A 17,948-nucleotide genomic window follows, 5' to 3' on the forward strand; every position below is an offset into this window, starting at 1 on the left:
GTGAGCATCATAGAATGCCAATTTAATAGAAGAAAGTATTCCTGCATTGAGGGAGTACTTGAGTGGAGGCCCAATGTCCTTCTGCTACTTTAATACTAACCCAGATGAGGATTCTGAAGGACAACAGAGGTTCCACAAAATCTGGAAGAATGGAATACTGCAGAACCCTCAGAAGCCCTAAGCATTGGAGTCTGGGTATGACTTATTCAGAAACCTGCCTTGGAGGTCCCAGGAAGGCAATGGCTTTGGTCTAAAAGGCCTGGTCCCCATTGCTCCAACACATGAATGCAACATACCTGCATGAAGCCGGGAACCAATAGATAGGTCTGCAGGGTGGGTCCCAATACCAACTATGTGGACACCCCACTCCCTCCCCCAAGAAGAACTCACTTTAGAGGACAGCAGTGAAGCTACAGCTCAGGGAGAAGGGCATGTCTGATCAGAGCACACAGGAGCAAACAAAGAGGGAAAGAGAGAGAGTGGAACACATCCTGGCCAACCAAGCCCAGTGGACCATATTTCTGCTCAGAGCAAGCCAATGCACAGACAGCGCCATAGGGCCAGTCCCACCAAGAGACACAACTTTCCTTACTGACCCATAGTGCTACGAGGGACAACACTACAGGCTAAGTATGGGAATTGAAACTTATCTGACCACACCACTACGGGGCAAAAGGCTAAGGACGTGTAACAGACCAGCAAGGGGAGCAAAGCAATGAAGTCCCCAGGAATGTCAACAATAGAATTCTCTGCTCATAAGGAAGGGAAACAGGTGTGACATGGATGGAATGGGGTATCTGTGGATCTTGTGAGTACTTTTTGTGTCCCTGCTTAGTACAAGGGCAATATTCAGCCCATAGCAGGAGGAGTACCACTGGATGTGGGCAGGGGTTAGACATGGCTCCAAGAAGTACTCACAAGGTCCGAGGGAGAACGATGAATCTTTCTATTCCTGTAAGGAGTTACAGTCTCAGAAACCCTCAAGGGAAGGTCTCCTGCCCTATAGGGTGACAATGAGTCAGAGTCGGTTAGATGGCAGTGCGTTTATTTGGGTTTGATTGAGTAGAGACAAGCGACTGAGTCTGTAATGGTGGTAATCAAGGAGAGGACATTGAGTTGTGAGGTGGTGACTCCTCTTCCTACTAATCAGTGGAGACCAGAAAGCCCCACTCCCTTTTTACCCCTGGGGCATGTGGGCATGCTGCCCTAGAGACTGCACTCGCTTCACGAGAGGTCACCTCAAGGAGCAGAGGGACCTGGTCACAGGGGACTGTCTGATGAGGACCCTAATAGGGGATCCAGGCTGCCAAGGAACCCAGGGCAGAAAGGCCTGTCTGTGTTGCAGCCAGAAAGACACCCTGTCAGTAGTGGGGTCTGATGTGTTCATGTATTTTCCCTGTGAGTCTCAGAGAACACTGAGGTGTCAGTTTCAGAGTAGTAAAATGGAGAGACCAAGGCCCTGCCAGCAGTGGAGTCAATGTCCATAAAAGTGTCCTGTGAGGAGGTCCCTCCTCCACAGCCAAGCACAGGAAGTCCCTTCAGCCAGCCTGCTGTCATCCCACTAAAACACGCTCAGGCCAGGCAGTGTGCATCCTCACCTTGACTCAGATATCCTTGTCTGGTTCCTGAGCAGGTGACCTGAGCACAGTGGGTTCCCAGAGCAAGGCTCTCAAAGTACTCTGTGTTAGCAGTAGGGTGGTTGTGAAAGTCAGGGAGGCATCTCCTTGCTGAAGGACTCACGCCCACCTTCTAACTTCCCCTTCTTTAGTGGAGTCATGTCATATTTATCCTGGCCTGCTGCCCTAATGAGAGTCATCATGCCTCATTGTCAGAAGACCAGCATCTGCTCTGGTGAGAAATGCCACCAAGCCCAGGACTCAGGTGATGCCAAGAGCATGGAGTTGGCCCAGACCACTGCTGCAGAGGAGGGAAAGCCCTACTCCTCACCAGCTGCTGCTTCTGGGGATTCTCACCAGGCTTCCTCCTGTGCTCCTAATCCATGTGAGGTGGCTCCCTACACCTGCAAGGCTGCTATAGATGCTTCATGTACTACAATTGTTAAGGCTCCCAGAGCCAACATGTGGGCAGACGAAATGCCCCTAAGTCCACACCTTCTGCTGAGAAGTTCCAAAGTTCCCTGACCAGAAGGGTGAGCCTGTTGTTGCAGTTCCTGCTGTTAAAGTACAAAATGGAAGATCCCATTACCAAGGCCGAAATGATGAAGATCATCACTAAAAGGTACAAGAAGCAATTCTCCGAGGTGCTGAGGAGAGCCTCTGAGCACATGGAGCTGGTCTGTGGCCTTGAGCTGAAGGCAGTCGAATCCAATAGTCAAACCTATGCTCTGGTCAATCAGTTGGAGATCACCAAGGAAGAGATTCTGAATGGCGAATGTGGCTTTCCCAAGACTGGGCTCATCATGCCTCTCCTGGGCGTACTTTACATCAAAGACAACAGGGTCACCTGGGAGGAGATGTGGGAATTCCTGAATGAGTTAGGGATCTACGATGGCCCTCAGCACTTCATCTTTGGGGACACTAGAAAGCTTCTCACTGAAGATTTGGTGCAGGAAAAGTACCTGGAGTACCAGAAGGTGCCTAAGTCTGATCCTCCATGCTACAAATTCCTGTGGGGCTCCAGAGCCCACAATAAGGCTTGCAAGAAGAATGAGATGGAGGATTTTGAGAAGATCAAGTTTATGGACATCACTGCCTTCCAAGACCTGTATGGTGAAACCTGGGGAGAAGAGCAAGAAAACACAGAACCTGCATTATCTTGGATGGTTGAGGCCAGTCCAAATGCCAAGGCCAAGAGTCATGTGAAGGGGAGGTTCATCAGATCCCCCCACTTCTCATGAAGGCTGAGGCAGATGCCTTACTTTGTTGTTGGAAATGGTTGTTAACCTTCTATGTGGTGGAGGCCAAGTGGGGGTCGGAGGGAGTGCAGGCATTCCTTCCTCTGTATCTCTCCTCCATGGATAACTTGTCCATTTAGTTCTTTTTGCTCCACTATGTAGTTTTTCCTTGTATTGCAGGTGTAGTGAGATGGAGACTCTCAATGCATCCTCATACATTTATTACTGCTTTTCTGATGCAAATCAAATTTCTGTAAACCAAATGGAAAATCCCCAAATATCCCTCTCTCTCTAACCCCCCCTCCCCCCACTTTCTATCTCTCTCTTTTTCTGATGTGTTTGAGATTCAGAATTAGATAATATGACATCAAAATATAGATGTCTTAGAAATGTTAAAGAAGTTCATGATAAATATTTAGAAACTCAAGATAAGGGGGGGAAATATTAAATGTACTCAATCCTTGGTTTCTGTAATTTCTATTGATCAGAGTGAAGTTTACATAGATTCAGATTTGCAAAGCTTGTTTAAGAAAGTGTTAGAAAATAAATGGTGATAACTGGTACCTCTTGGTCACAGACTCTTCTTCTACCCCAATAGTAACTGAGCCTCTGGTATTTGGAGGCATTCACGCAAATATGAGGAAATTTTAGGCAAAGATGTAGATGTGCCTGCTCATAGATGTTGTAGTCTGAGTGTAACTATGAAGTAAAAAACAGGTTGAGATAATCTACCAGACCTGCCACCTGCAGGATTGCCAATTCTGACACCATGGGACAAGCATTGGGATGTATACTTCAAGATCAGTAGTTGAAACCCACAAGCTGCTCTGTGGGATAAAGAGGAAGGTTTCTGCGCTCTTAAGGATTGATCGCCTTGACAATCCTAAGGAACAGTTTTGCCTTTGTCTTGCAGGGTTGTTATTTTTCCATGGCATGAGGGACTAGAGAAAAAAGAAGCAGTGACTGCAGGATTTCCTCTAGTGTAAGTGCCCCGAGTCAAGGCCGTTTCTACCTTGGGGCACTGATACTTCTCAACTGTAAGGAATGTTCAATTGGGCCACCTGAGTAAGGTAAAGGGGAGGCAGTTAGGGAAGTGGTGGTGAAGTGGTGGATGGAGACCATGTGAGTGTAAGGAGTGAAGTTTACATAGATTCAGATTTGCAAAGCTTGTTTAACATCATATCCAGGATATTTCTCAAAAATAGGTGAATGCTCTCTGGAGGTCAGATATCAAGGAGGCAGCATTTTCCCTTCTCTGTCAAAACTGGAGCCCACTGTGCTGAAAGGACAGTAGCAGTAGGTTATTTCTTTCAAAAGCTTCTGGATAGGTAGGGGCCAGTAACCTTTTGGTTCATAGGATAGGGTTTAACAGATCGTACCTTCTTTGACCTCATTAAATTAAAAATATATCCTAAAAGGAGGAGAGACTAAAAAATATCATATTCAGTTGCTTTTGTGTGGAGAATAGTAAGTGCTTTAGAATGGAAATTACATACAATGACATCTAAATCTGGATGGTTAAGAGAAGACCTAGATCTTTGACAACCCACCTCCTGGCCTCCTGCTTGGTCCTCTCTCCTCACTTTCTGAGGGAGACCCAGATGCTACATCATGGGCAGGGGGCACAAATGTTGTGCAGGAGATGGAACTTTCATGAGAGTCTAAAATTAGACAAATGTGACCGCATACAAGGACATCCCATGTAGGAGGCTCCTGGGGACTGACATTTCAGAATATATGGGGTCAAGGACAGCCACGCTTCTGTGTGCTCTTGGGCACGAAGTGCTCCATGCAGGGCTGCCAGGATGAGAACATGGTCACTGTCCCGTCAGGACTTCCTGGACATGCAACTATGAATTTAAAGGGTTGGATTAGACTCCCAATTGGAGGCCAGGGGCTGACAGTAATTCTGAGCAAGGATTAAAGGTACACCGCAGTGCTTTACAGAGGGTCTAACACACTCCGAATCTTCAGGTCATCTGTGGGAGTGTCCAGACGTGGGTAATAGCAGGATTCATTCTCAACTTCCTCCTCAGTAGCAAGATGCAAGTGAGAAATTGGTCTGAGGTTGGGGCATATGAGCCAGTGGAATGAAAGCTCTTAGATTTGGCCAAGAATCCAGAATGGAGCTCTGAGTGAATTGTATGATGACTACTGACTCTAGAACAATGGGACAATGTGGGCTCCACTGCTGGTGTGAGCTCATGGAGACACAGTTAAGGGCCTTGGTCTGAGGGGTGGAGTGTGATGTCCACAAAAGGAGCAGTCATAGGGATGTCCTCGATTCAGCACAACTGCTGAGTTAGGTCTCAGGGAAACTTTCTGCATCATAATTGAAGGGATAAGCAGGGCTCCACCCCATTGCCATCCCTGGGATACCATCCATTGCTACATTGAATCCTACTCACTGCCTCTTATGTTGTCTTAGGCCAGTAGTTCTCAACCTTCCTAATGCCATGACCCTTTAATACAGTTCCTCATGTTGTGGTGACCCCCCAACCATAAAATTATTTTCGTTGCTACTTCATAACTCATTTTGCTACTGTTATGAATTGGGCGACCCCTGTGAAAGGGCCATTCAACCCACAAAGGGGATGAGACCCACAGTTTGAGAACCACTGTCTTAGACTATTGTAGGACTGGTGACAGGGGTGTTCCCAAGTCAGGATTAGAACTGATTCCAGTACTATTGGGGGGCCTAGGAGGACCACCCACCTGATGACAGTGGGAAAAGCCTAGACTCCCTGCCCTACTCTCATGCAGCCTTGGAGAACAGAGAGAAGTGAGATCTAACGATTCAACCAGGACTGCTCCTTGGAGGCACGAAGACGTGCTGGTCTCAGGATGAAGCCTCAGGACAAGGGAGGGCATATCTCAGGTCACCCGCAATTCAGGCAATGACTGAGGAGACCATCCACCTTTAAATAGAAGGCCTCTGACTGTCTTTCCTTCTTTTAGGTCTTCAAAGTCCAGGTCAGGGCCATGAGGCTGTGGTGCTTCTCCCTCACTTCTTGATATCAGAAAGTGAGGGATTTGGTCTATCAGGCAACCAAGGGGCAGGCTCTGAGTTTCTCTACAGAGGAGAGAGGAAAATTCTGAATAACAGCTGAAGAGCCTGTGAGTGAATCTCAGAGAGATATCATTACTGGGTGTTTTGGTTCAGTATGGTAAGCTGAAGTTCTCCGTTTGGGGGGGTCTAAGGGGGGTACCTACCATAATTTGAGGTGTCATTTGCAGGGCAGCAGAAGTGAAGGGGGCAGTAAGAGCCCACTTCATCCCACTTCACAGACTACTCTAAACATGGCCTGGCCCAACCCTCTGAAGAATGGAGACTTCCCCTGTATGAGACCCTGCTCTCAGCCCCAGTAAACCTCAGGCAGAGCTGGCAGGCAGTAACCTATTAAACTCTCTAGCTTGCTCCACAGAATTCTCAAAGACAGGTTCCCAGGAGCAAAGAAGGCTTGGCGATCCTAGGTCAATGTCCTCGTGGGAGACTGCAGACTGGCTTCTATTAAGACAGCGGTTCTCAACCTGTGGTTGCGGACCCCTTTGGGTGTCGAAAAAACCTTTCACAGGGGCCGCTCAATTCATAACAGTAGCTAAATTAAAGTTATGAAGTAGTAACAGAAATAATGTTGTGTTTTGGAGGTCAGCACAACACGAGGAGCTGCATTAAAGGGTGGTGACATTACGAAGGTTGAGAAACACTGACTAAAGCCAAGGAGGCATCTTCATGATGAGGGGTGCCCATCTTCTCAGCATCCCACAGCCACCGAGCTCACATCACCTTCCATACTGCCTAGGTCGCTGACTGCTTCCCTTGACCAGTAGAACCATGCCTCAAAAACATAAGAATAAACCCCAGAAGGATGAGAAACACCAGCAGGTTCAATGGGAGGCCCATGATCAGGGAGGTGCTCATGCCAAGGCAGCAGTGTGTGAAGAGCCCAGTTCCTCCTCCTTCTCGCCTCATGCTGTACAAGTTTAAAATGAAGCAGCACATCACCAAGGTAGACATGATGAAGATTATCAGCCCCACATTCAAAGACTGGTTGCACCAGATTCTCAAGCAGGCAGCTGAGCATTTTGAGGTGGGGTTTGCAGTTGAAGTGAAGGAATCTGACTCCACATTTGAATCTAAGCTTCTTGTCAGCAAACTGGCCCTGCCCAATATTGAAAGTGTCCATCCTGGCAGGGGCTTGCCTAAGAAAGGGCTATTGATGACTGTGCTGGGGGTGATCTTAATGAAGGGCCACAAGGCCACTGCGCAGGAGATCTGGGAATTCCTCAGGATGGTGCGTGTATTTCCCGGGAAGAAGCATGATATCTATGGAGAACCCAAGAGGCTCCTTACCAAAGACCTGGTGAAGGGGAAGGACTTGGAGTACTGGCAGTGCGTTAGTCACCTAATCTGGTGTCAATTTAAGAATTAAGAGTGTAGTAGTGGAGTCTAGGTTGTCGATGGAGATAGCCAATGAGACTTCTGTGTGGGCATGGTCTTCTCCTGAGAATGCTGGGAAAACTGGTACTTCCTCCTTGGAGGCCAAATGCACCTCTCTCTCTCTGCCCCTCCCTGGCAGACACTGTAGAAGACAAGCCACAAGGATGCAACCAGAACTCTGAAGCTGGAGAAGGCACAGAGAGACCCGTGCATGTGCTGAGATGCTTACAGCGCCACTGGACCCAAAGACTTTCTACCCACTGGCTTGTGAATGTCCTGCATTTGGCTTCATTGCATGTGTTTCATGAGTCTGAAGAGGACTTTATAGATTGGTATCGGACATATGGGCTAATATCACTTATGGCCTTGGACTGGACTGGGTTGGGATGCTTTCTCAATGTTCAATCACTGTTGTATACAAATCTTTTTCTTATACACATAGGTGTGTCAATGGATTTGTTTCTCTAGTCTACCCAGAGTAACACAGCCTGGTACCCAATAGTGACCCACCCTGCTATGAATTCCTGTGGGGCCCCAAAGCTCATGCTGAAACCTCCAGGGCCCAAAACCTAGAGTTTGTGGCGCAAGTCAACCATGTTGCTCCCACTCCCCTCTCATCCATCTATGAGCAGACTGTAAGGAAGGGAGACCCCAACCCCACCTGACAGCCTGACCTGAAATAGAGAGTGTTTTGAAGACCTGAAGAAACCCCTGTATAGATTGTTGAGGTCATGAAATGCCAGGGGTGGAAAATAAGTCCAGATCAATTCTTGACTTGTCCACATTCTTTATTTTCTGGCTAAACCATTGGTTATTATTCAAATGGCACAAAGCACACTTGGGAAAATTTATATAAATTATTTCTGGATGTCTAGATCATATTTTTCAAAATAATTTTATGTCATTTGCAACACATTTTTTATGATCTAAGTATTCAAACGAATTAAGAACAGTTGTGCAATCATCATCAAAATCATTTTCGGAATTTTTCCTCCTCGTATACATTCTTTTGAGCTCCCCGCGTCCCCCCATCCTCTCCTGCCATGTCCCTCGGTGGTTATCAATCCAGTTACTGTGTCTGCAGATTTACCTATTCTGAATTTCATATACAGAAACTCTTACAAAACACAATCTAGAACCAAACGAACAAGTAAAACATGCAGCAGCAACAACAACAACAAATAGAAAAGACAGAGAAAAATCTCATTTAAATTAAGGTGAAACAATTGTATACTGAACCAAATTTAAAATGGGTCCAAATGGAGATCAAACTTAAGGCACTATATTTTAACCTAAGACATGAGCTACAATCAACGTTACCATGCTCTGTGTTTGATAGCAAGATATTCACATCTCTGGTCTGTGTTCTCGGGGGATGAATCTGAGGCTTAATTTACGTGGTGGCCCTGCAAATGGAGTTTTGGCTTCCATGTCATTGATAGTTTTGGCAATCCAAGTGTTAACAATTTAAACACTGTAATAATGCCTCCTTGGGATGTGGACGTGTTAGTTCGGGAAGACTTGAGAAACAAATTTATAGACACTCATATGTGTATAAGAAAGAGTTTTATCTAAAAGATAAATGTAGCCCATAAATGTCAGCCCATATGTCTGATAGCAATATATAGATATAAATACACACACATCTATCTCTCTGTATATATAGATGGTGATGGAATGATTGCACGTGGGGCTGTAACCTGCCAGATGGGCAGTTTGAAACCAATGGTCGTTCTGTGGGAGAAAGACAGGCATTTTTCCTCAATATACAGATACAGTTTTGGAAACTCAAAGGAGTTCTACGGTATCCTATATGGTTTCTATGAGTGGAATAAACTCTGTGTGTGTGTGTGTGTGTATTTCACAATGTTTATGGGAAAGGGGAATTAAATGATAAAGAGTGCTTATGTTTTAGTGGTGAGATTTTCAATATTTAAAAGCAGTTTCTTAAGTGATACTTGTATACAACACTTCTATCATGAAATACGTATGTTCCCTATTAAACTTGGACAATTAATGACAGAAACATGAAACAAAAGGAAAGCATAATGGAATTTTCCCTCAAAAGGTTTGGAAGGCTCCTTGTGTATATTCCAGAGAGCAGGGTGGTATTTTCTGTGTCAAAATGACCAGAGCAATTAATTCCATCCATTCAAGACCCAGTATTTTCAGCCACCTGCCCAAGGACTTTACATCCTGCAAATAGGGGTGTATTCTATAAGTCTTGTAAGACAGGGCTTAGCACACTCACTTGGCAGCGAAGGACTTACAACATTCTCAAGGCTAATAAGTGTGGAAATTGACAGGGCTAGACTGGTTCATGGGTCTGAATTCTATTCTCTTTTGAGCCACCACTCTAAAATTGCTCCACTCCTCCCAGTCCAAGGATCCCTGGTGGAAAGTTGGTTACACATTGGACTTCTAATCACAAAGTCAGTTCTAAGCCACCAGCTGCTGGCTTTCTCCTCTCATAAAGATTTATATTCTCAGAAACCCATTCAAGCAGTTCTTCCTTGTCCTATAGGGTTATTGTAAACCCGAATAGATTCTGTTTCAGTATTTTTGGTCCTCCCATAGGAGCCCCACCTGCTTTAGTAATTGTGATAGTAGGTTTATTGTGCCAACGTGGCCAATAGGAACATGTGGAATTATTAAGACCACAGTTTCATAAAAGGCTCGGCAAGTCCCACCTCTCTCTCTCTCTCTCTCTCTCTCTCTCTCATCTCTCTCATTCTGTGGTAAGTGGACCAGTGTGCAGCTGTTAGTTCTCTGCCTCAACTTATGAGCTACACTGCCTGTGGGACTGCCAACCTGTGGATCTTGTCGCTAGAGATTGAGGTCCTTCAAGACCTGCTTTGCCACGCTTCTGGTGTGTACATCACTTGAGCATGTGACTATCGGATCTTGTCTTCTTGCTGACTGTTGGTGACCCACCCTGCTGTTTGCTGATAGTGTCCAGACTGCCTTTGTTCCCCTATGGAAGACTCAGCTGTCTAATTTCTTGATGTTGGACCCAGTAGTCCTGTGAGTTGAAGGACTACCAGGATATTAACTATTCCATGGAAGTGAGCCCTCTGTACTGCTGCGTGGACTACTTAGCTGTTATATTCATTCATGCTGTATATATCTATATATCTCTCCATGTTCAGAATTGTCCCAGTTTTGCTTCTCTAGAGAACCCTGTCTAATACTATGGCACCTTGGGAGTGGGGTACTAGAGAAAAAAATCATAAAGATGGAGAAAGCATGTTTATTTGACTTCTGCCTATGGTAGGTATTCTCCTTTGGCTACCCAGAGGTCAGATGTATCCATGCAGTTTACTAGGTTGTTTTCTGGAAAGAATACAGGAAGTTAAAGTTTTGATTATTTTGTTTGGCTTTCGTCTTTGATCATTCCTTTTTGAAATGGCGAAAATTAATGTTGTTAATGTATAATTTGAGCTCTGGGGTAGAAATAGCCTTTTGAATTTCTCAGAAACCGTGCTGTTTAAGGAAAACGGCTGACAGAAAGCCTGCCTCTGGCTTGAAACTATTCTCAGAGATCTAATCCCACATTTTGTATCAATAGAATAGTTTATATAAGGATTAAGCTAAGGTAGATAAGGATTGACTTGACTGTTTTATAAATTGAGTTTAGTATCTGATTCTTCTTTGTTTATACTGATCAATTATGCTTACTATTGATATGCTGATTGATAGAAATGTATATTGGGAAGTATGGAAATTGAGAGCTTGTAAGCTTACTTGTCTTCATCCATTAAAATTGGAACCCTAAATGGGGTTAAGACAAACATGTAAAGAAGGCTTTGAAAAGATATTCCCCACACAGTGCTTTGGAATACTTAGGAGGTTTGTATTCAAAGTTGTTGACAGACTGGAGAAAAAGGAACTATGGCTTTTTGAAGTTTCAACTCTACTGTTTTTTTATCATTAGCTAGAAAATATCCGGAACCTTGAAGAAAAGTCCTCTCTTGGCGTGAATGTTAAAGGAACCCCATGGGCAGGCTGAAATGCTTGCCAGGTGACCAACTGGAGCCACTTGTTGAGTGAAGATGAGAGAAATGCAGGAATAAAGAGACGGTTGAGTCTGGTTGCTGACATCCATGGACCTGGTCTATAGGAACTAGAAGAGAAGATGAGAGCAGGTTGGCTGGTCCGAAGTTCACGAGCAAGCACAAGGGGGCTAGGCTTTTTGAGAATTTGTGATGGGGCCATGGTCTAAAGGCAAGGCGAACAGTGAGCACCCTGGTGAGACTAAGTGAGGCAGCCCACATTTAGTTGACTAGAAACAGACCAGATGAAGATAAGTTTTGTGAGCCTGTGTTCTGGTGCATATTGCTACTGACTTTATTGATGGCCTGTCCTGATTTAACTTTACTCTTGGATGTGAACTTCACAAGGTTCCATCTGGAATGAAGGTTCTTCACATCAAAGATTATGATTGCCTCCTCCGATCATTGGATTGATGTAAATGGGCAGAATAGAAATTGGATACCCAAAATTGGGGGGCAGGGATAAATGCAAAATGTGGTTGGATTACAAACTTTCATAGCTGGGGAATATATTTATAGGATTAAGGTGTAGGTGTGACTTCACTACAACATCAGTATTATCGAATATTTTCAAGGATGTCTTTGATAGCATAATTATAGATAAGTATGATGTCTATAAATTTGGAAACTCAATTGAAATGATAGAACTTTCCCCCAAACATTAATGACTAAATGGGTCCATGAAGAAATAGAAATTGAAGAATAAATATAATTGGATATTATAAGTTAATTTATCATCCAACTCTCAGTCACATTTAAAATATACCATGCCCAAACAAATTGAGAATGTGCCCCATTGAGTCAGATCAGATTCATAATTACCACCTTATGGAAAGAAGGAAAATGACTAACTCAGGTGAACAGGATAGCTCTCCCGTTATCAAAGCTAAGGAGATGATTCCCCCATAAAGGAACAGTTAAGCCAAGCTCACTGACATAGAGACAAGTATCCTAAATAAATGCTTAGCAGGTATGAGATAGCAGGAAATTGAATGAAGAAATAGGTTGTGCCCAAATAATTCAAAAAGCATATCACAAAAATGTGAATTTGAATCAACTACCTCTGCAGATCAAGGAGAGCCTTTAATTGTATGCTAAAGGGCAAGCCTTTCACATGCAACACCAGTTCAAAGTACTTAGTTAACGCTACCAAACTTGTAGTGGAAGGGAATTACAGTTTATCAAATCTGCAGCAAACATACTTACATGTGAAATATTAAAGGCATACCCAACAAAATCCAGATCAAGATAATAGAATATAGTAGAGTTTGGAAGGTATAGTCAGTGAGCAGCCATATACAATAATATCAAAATATATTAAAGTATGAATAAAGAAAAGAAAGAGATCATATGATCATCTAAGTTAATTATCGACAAAGTAATTTCGTATCCAAGAAGCCTTTACGCACATTTTATGAATTTTTTCCCATTGAGGTTTTTCTGTCTCATTTTGTTACTGCTTTAATTTTTTTGTTTTGGTGTTGTATGATTTTCTGTATATCAAATCCAAGAATGATAGATTTGTGGAGACAATAATTGTGTTAGTAGTTTCCTGGGGGGTGGGGCAGAGTAGGTTGAGGGGGTCGGGGATGGGTTGGAGGAATGGGAAGCTAACAGCCATGAGTACATGAAAGAAGAAACTGTACTAAAATTGAATGGGGTGATGATTGCACAATGCATTTAATAAGATAAATCTATTGCATTGTATGGTGTGTGAATTACATGTCATAAACCTGTGCTGGCGTCGTTGTGTTTTAAGTTCATGCAACAATGCCATGAAAAGATAATGGCACTTCCCCCAAACTTTGTCATGTCCCCTCCTGGAAGAAACCTCAGAAAGCTGGTGTGGCAGATCACTAGGGCCACACCAACGACATGCAGGGATTTGGAACATTTCATGGGAAAAGATACAATTGAAAACAGCTACATCTAAACTTACACCTAATATGTGAACTCACAAAAATAGTCAGGATCTTTATTGATGCAACTATGTGTACTTGCCTTTACAATTAATCTAAAGAACAAAGTTGGATACAATATTTATTAGCGAATACCAGGACAATCAAAAGACTGTCTAAGCCTAAGCCAACCACAGTGCCTTCTGGTAGTCAGTTCTGAGTCACAGGCACCCAGCGCCTCTCAATTCATTTCCCAGTTTAGTGCCTCACCTGAACGAGGTGGTCTGGGATCTGCAGAGAAGAGGTCCCGGCAAGATTCAAGGTAAGGTGCTGAAGGAGGACTGGGGAGTTCCACGCATTTTGAATAGAGGGGACTACAGGGTTCACTCCCACAGAACTCTGACCCTCAGAGCCCCTACTCTGCATTGGGAGACCCCCAGGCATGAGTGCTCAGCTCAGGCTCCCCCTTTCCTTCATTTGTTGGGCAAATGGGGGTCTTAACATGGCTGGATGATCCAATTTAAGAGTGTTTGCAGGAGGCAATAATGCCTCCCTCTGTGTGAATTCTGTGGAGCAGAATATAGGCTGCTTCACATTGCCACAACCCATCAGAGCACAGTAACGCCTTGACTGGGGGTTCTGGCGGCTGTGCTGAGAGGCCCTATGTTCTAAGAGCGGAGGCTTGAGATATGGAGAAGTCTGAGGTCCTACTAGGTGTCAAGGTATGTATATGAAGGAAGAACCGAATGGAAATAAATTCCTCCCAGAACAGAGGCAGCCAGGTAGAGCCCCACCCCAATGATCAGCCCCAGGGAGATCAGAGACATGCTAGTTAGACTCAATGCCCCCTGACTTCATCCAGGGAGGTTATGGGAAGGGAGGCTTTTGTCTAAAGCAGGCAGTCTCAGATCAAGACAGTGATGAGTCCCCAGACCATTCAGGAGTCCGAGTATTTTGAGCTGCCAACCCCCAAAAGAATATAAAATGCCCCAGAGTCCTGCCCAGCTCTACTTGTGGGTTTCTACAGTAGTACTGTCAAGTTAAAGGTAGCCTGCTGAAATAGCTTTTCCTGGAGCTAGGGCAGAATTTCCCTCCAGAGTCTACACACAGTTTATCCTTTTATTCAAGGGTGAGCTCTTCAGCAGTGCAACTGCCTGTGCTCTGGAGAAGACACCAGGCCTCATGGCCATAAGAGCAAGTTCTGAGCCCGGGAGAAAAAACGCCAGGCCCAAAAGGAGACCAAAGCCTTGGGGATGCTCAAGCTACTGCAACAAACTCCCCCTCTGAGAATTTGCCTGCCATGGGGACAGAGGGTTCTCCACTCTCCTTCCAGGGAGCTGCAGTTGCTGCATTCACAAATGCCCATGAAGGGAGAGGGAAATCCCGCTCCCCTCAGGCCAGCAGCCTCAACAAAGATGCTTTAACAAAGAAGGTTGTCTTGTGGGTGATGCTCCTGATAGAGAAGTATCAAATGAGAGAGCCAGTTACGAAGGCAGACATGGGGGATTCTGTTGTCAAAGCATACAAAAATCACTTCCCTGAGATCCTCAAGAGAGCCTCTGTGCTCCTGGAGCTGGCCTTTGGTGTTGACCTGAAGGAAGGGGATCCCATGAGACACTGCTTTGCCTTTATCAACAAGCTGGAGTTTAGTTTGGATGAAAGGATTCTCCCTGAAAACAGCATGCACCAAACTGGTTTCCTGATGATGGTGCTGAGTGTGATCTTCCTGAAGGAGAACTGTGCCTCCGAGGAGAATTCTGGGAAGTGCTGAATATGATGGGGATATATGCTGACAAGACACTGCACGTACGGACATTTCAAGTGAGCCCTCACCCAATATTTCATGCAGGTGAAGTACCTGGAGTACCGGCAGGTGGCCAATAGCGATCCCCCATGCCATGAATCCCTGTGGGGCCCTAGAGCCTAAGCTCAATTCACCAAGATAAAAGCCTTGGAGTTCTTGGCCACCATCGGTGGCACCTACCCAAGCGCTTCATCACCCTGATATGAAGAGGCTTTAAGAGAGGAGGAAGAGAGGTCGCAAGCCAGAATTGCAGCCAGGGCTCGAAACAGGGCAATAGGAGCAGAATCCCCTGCCTCAAGTGAAAGCTAAAAAAATAATAATGATCCTTCCCTTTTTGGTTAAAAGAGGCTGGCAATATTCTAATATTGGAGGGTCAGTTTACCATTGGAGAAAATTATCTATCTATCTATCTATCTATCTATCTATCTATCTATCTATCATCTATCTATCCATCCTCTTTTAATTCCTGTTCTACATGTACAACTTGGAATTTTACCTTTCTTTCCCCCCTTTAAAGATAAAGTTCAAATGCTGCATTCTGCGGTTTTCGTTATGGGAAAACATGCAGTGGACATTGTTTGAGGAGTGGCGACCCTGGATGGGGCTGGAGAAAGCGCATGGTCGATATTATCATTGTGCTCCTGTTCTGCGTGGGGAACTCTGAATGTTTTCTGCCTCTTCCCTCCCTCCCTGAGCCCTACTCAGCCTCCCGTTCTTTCTTCATCTTGTTATCAAATGCAGTTCCTTTTAGTAGAAAGTTTTAAACAAGATAAGAAGCCATTGGGATTGGCTAGAAAGAGAGGGGCTCTGAGAGCCTCGCCCCAGAGCTCTGTCCCCACGAGCGCCCACCCCCACTGACTCCAGAGCCCCTACTCTAGGGGTGGGAGCCCTCCTACAGGGCTGCTAGACCTAGCCTTTCTCTTCCTTCAGATTAGGGATGCCCAGGAAATGGAAACCTTCTTCTGAAACTCGCCCAGTCAACTGAGAGACAGAGCCATGTCCAGGTCCTGTCAATCAGAGAACCTGCAGTGACTTCTGTGGAACCCCTTCACAGCCCCGCCCCCAGCAGTAAAAGAGGGAGCCCGCAGGCGCCCCTCCCCTGTTGACCTCCAAGGCCAGCCCTGGGGGCATGGCCAGGAGTCACACTGCCCCCTTGTGGCCAGAGCCTGTCTGGGAGGCACGGCCCTCGCCCAGCAGAGGGAGCCAGAGTGCAGAAGCGTCCGCCTGTCCGGGTGAGAACCCCGAGTTAAAACTGCGAGGCTGCACCCAGAGAACCAGACACCCCATCGAGTCCTGCGCCATCGCCTCCTCTGTCAGCGGTGTGAGGTCTGAGATAGTTACTGTGTCCCAAAGCCACCTCACTTCCGCCTGAAGTCCAAGGGGATGAGGACTCCTGCTCCTGCAGGACCTCAGGCCTGACCTGGAATCGGAAGCGGGTCGGGGGGAGTAGGCGCCTTGGAACCACGCTGCTGGAGACAGACGCAGCTGAGGGTCCCCGGAAAGACTGAAAGGCTAGGAAGCTCATGGGGTGGATTTACTCGGTCCTGTAAGCTTCTGTGCACAGGGATTCACTCCATGGGGGGGTTTCTTTCAAAACTAGAATTCACGGAGAACCAGAACTGACTCCATGGGGATAGGTTTGGTTTTTGTTAGCAACTTCACAAAGAGGAACTAATATTCATAGGCTGATGTATTAAATTCCAGATAATTTCCTAGTGGTTAGAGAGCCCTCATGGCATAGTGGAACATGCATAGTATGCTGACTGCATGGTCAGCGGTTCGAACACACCAGCCGCTGTGTGAGAGAAAAATGAGGCTTTCTACTCCCAGAATGATTTACAGACTGGGAAACCAACCCAAAGAGTCAGTTTTACTCTGCCTATACAGTGGCTATGAGTCAGAACTGATCAAATGGCGAGGTTTTTATTGTAGTTTGTTTATCGTGATATGGAGTGTAGGAGATGACTGAGAAGAATCCATCACCGTGTACTCTGGGAGTCTCAGCCCCTCCCCCACCAAGCACCCCTGGACATGCTGGGTGGGTCCTAGTCTGACATGCAACCTTACTTTGTCCTCAGGAATCTCCAGAGTCGGGGGCCTTGGTCTTACTACAAGAGATTAGTCTTCTGTCAGTGGAAGACAGATTTTCAGGTCAACCCAGAAGTCTGAGTAAGTACCATGACGGTGGCAGGTATCTCCCACCTCTTCCAGTTCCTCCTTGGCGATCCCAGGGAAATGAGGGTTTTGCATAGAGGGAGAGGTCACATGTCAGAGAGGGCTGAAACTTGGCGCCTCTGTCAGTCAAAGTGAAGGCTTGAGTGAGCACTGTAGGTCCATTCACCATAGAACCTCAACCTGTACTGTCAGCACACCCTGTGCCCTGCCTGGGATAGTGGTCTGCTGCTCCCCTTCCCTCCTTTCGGGATTCCAGGGAGGGCCAGGCACAAGGTCCAGAATAGGGAGTGGGGTAGGATAGCATATTGAGTAAGGAGGGAGGAGGGGGTGGGTAGAAAAAGAAAGAGAATCACCTATATGGGGGTTTTAACAAGATAACATGGGTAATTTATTTTCTTGATCAGGGATGTGTAAATGTATATAGTGAGTTTCTTAAAATAAAAAAAATCCTTGCCAATTCTTAATCCGTCAAGCCTAAATGGTGGTCTGAGAGGCTAAAACAAATAATAATAAAAATAGAGGGGAAAGTAAAACTGAAATGAAGTTTTTTTCTTTATTGACACACAATTTCCTGTCAAACAAACAAAACATCAGAGTAGCAAAGCGAGAGGGACCCAGGTCCTGCTAAGAGTTGACATGATGACACTATTGGTTATGTGCTAAGTCTGGTGGGGTAGTGAGTTACATGTTGGGCTACTTATCAAAATGTGAGCAGTTCAAAACC

General features: G+C 45.5%; 1 protein-coding gene across 1 annotated transcript; it reads left to right on the forward strand.

Moving 5' to 3' along the window:
* Positions 1–1,817: 1,817 nt before the first annotated feature.
* On the forward strand, positions 1,818–2,857 carry LOC123521732 (melanoma-associated antigen B2-like). The gene is made up of 2 exons (XM_045290669.1): positions 1,818–2,001; positions 2,064–2,857. The coding sequence occupies exons 1-2, from the start codon at positions 1,818–1,820 to the stop codon at positions 2,855–2,857; spliced, it is 978 nt and encodes a 325-aa protein (XP_045146604.1).
* Positions 2,858–17,948: the final 15,091 nt, after the last annotated feature.

This window comes from Echinops telfairi, unplaced genomic scaffold, assembly GCF_000313985.2.
Source record: "Echinops telfairi isolate 266 unplaced genomic scaffold, ASM31398v2 ScPeMD7_53;HRSCAF=182, whole genome shotgun sequence".
In the NCBI taxonomy this organism is placed as follows: domain Eukaryota; kingdom Metazoa; phylum Chordata; class Mammalia; order Afrosoricida; family Tenrecidae; genus Echinops; species Echinops telfairi.

Coding starts and splice junctions, on each gene's coding strand:
- LOC123521732 (XM_045290669.1), top strand. CDS start 1,818: ATGCCTCATTGTCAGAAGACCAGCATCTGCTCTGGTGAGAAATGCCAC. Junction 2,002..2,063: donor CTCCTGTGCTCCTAATCCAT/GTGAGGTGGCTC, acceptor ACAATTGTTAAG/GCTCCCAGAGCCAACATGTG.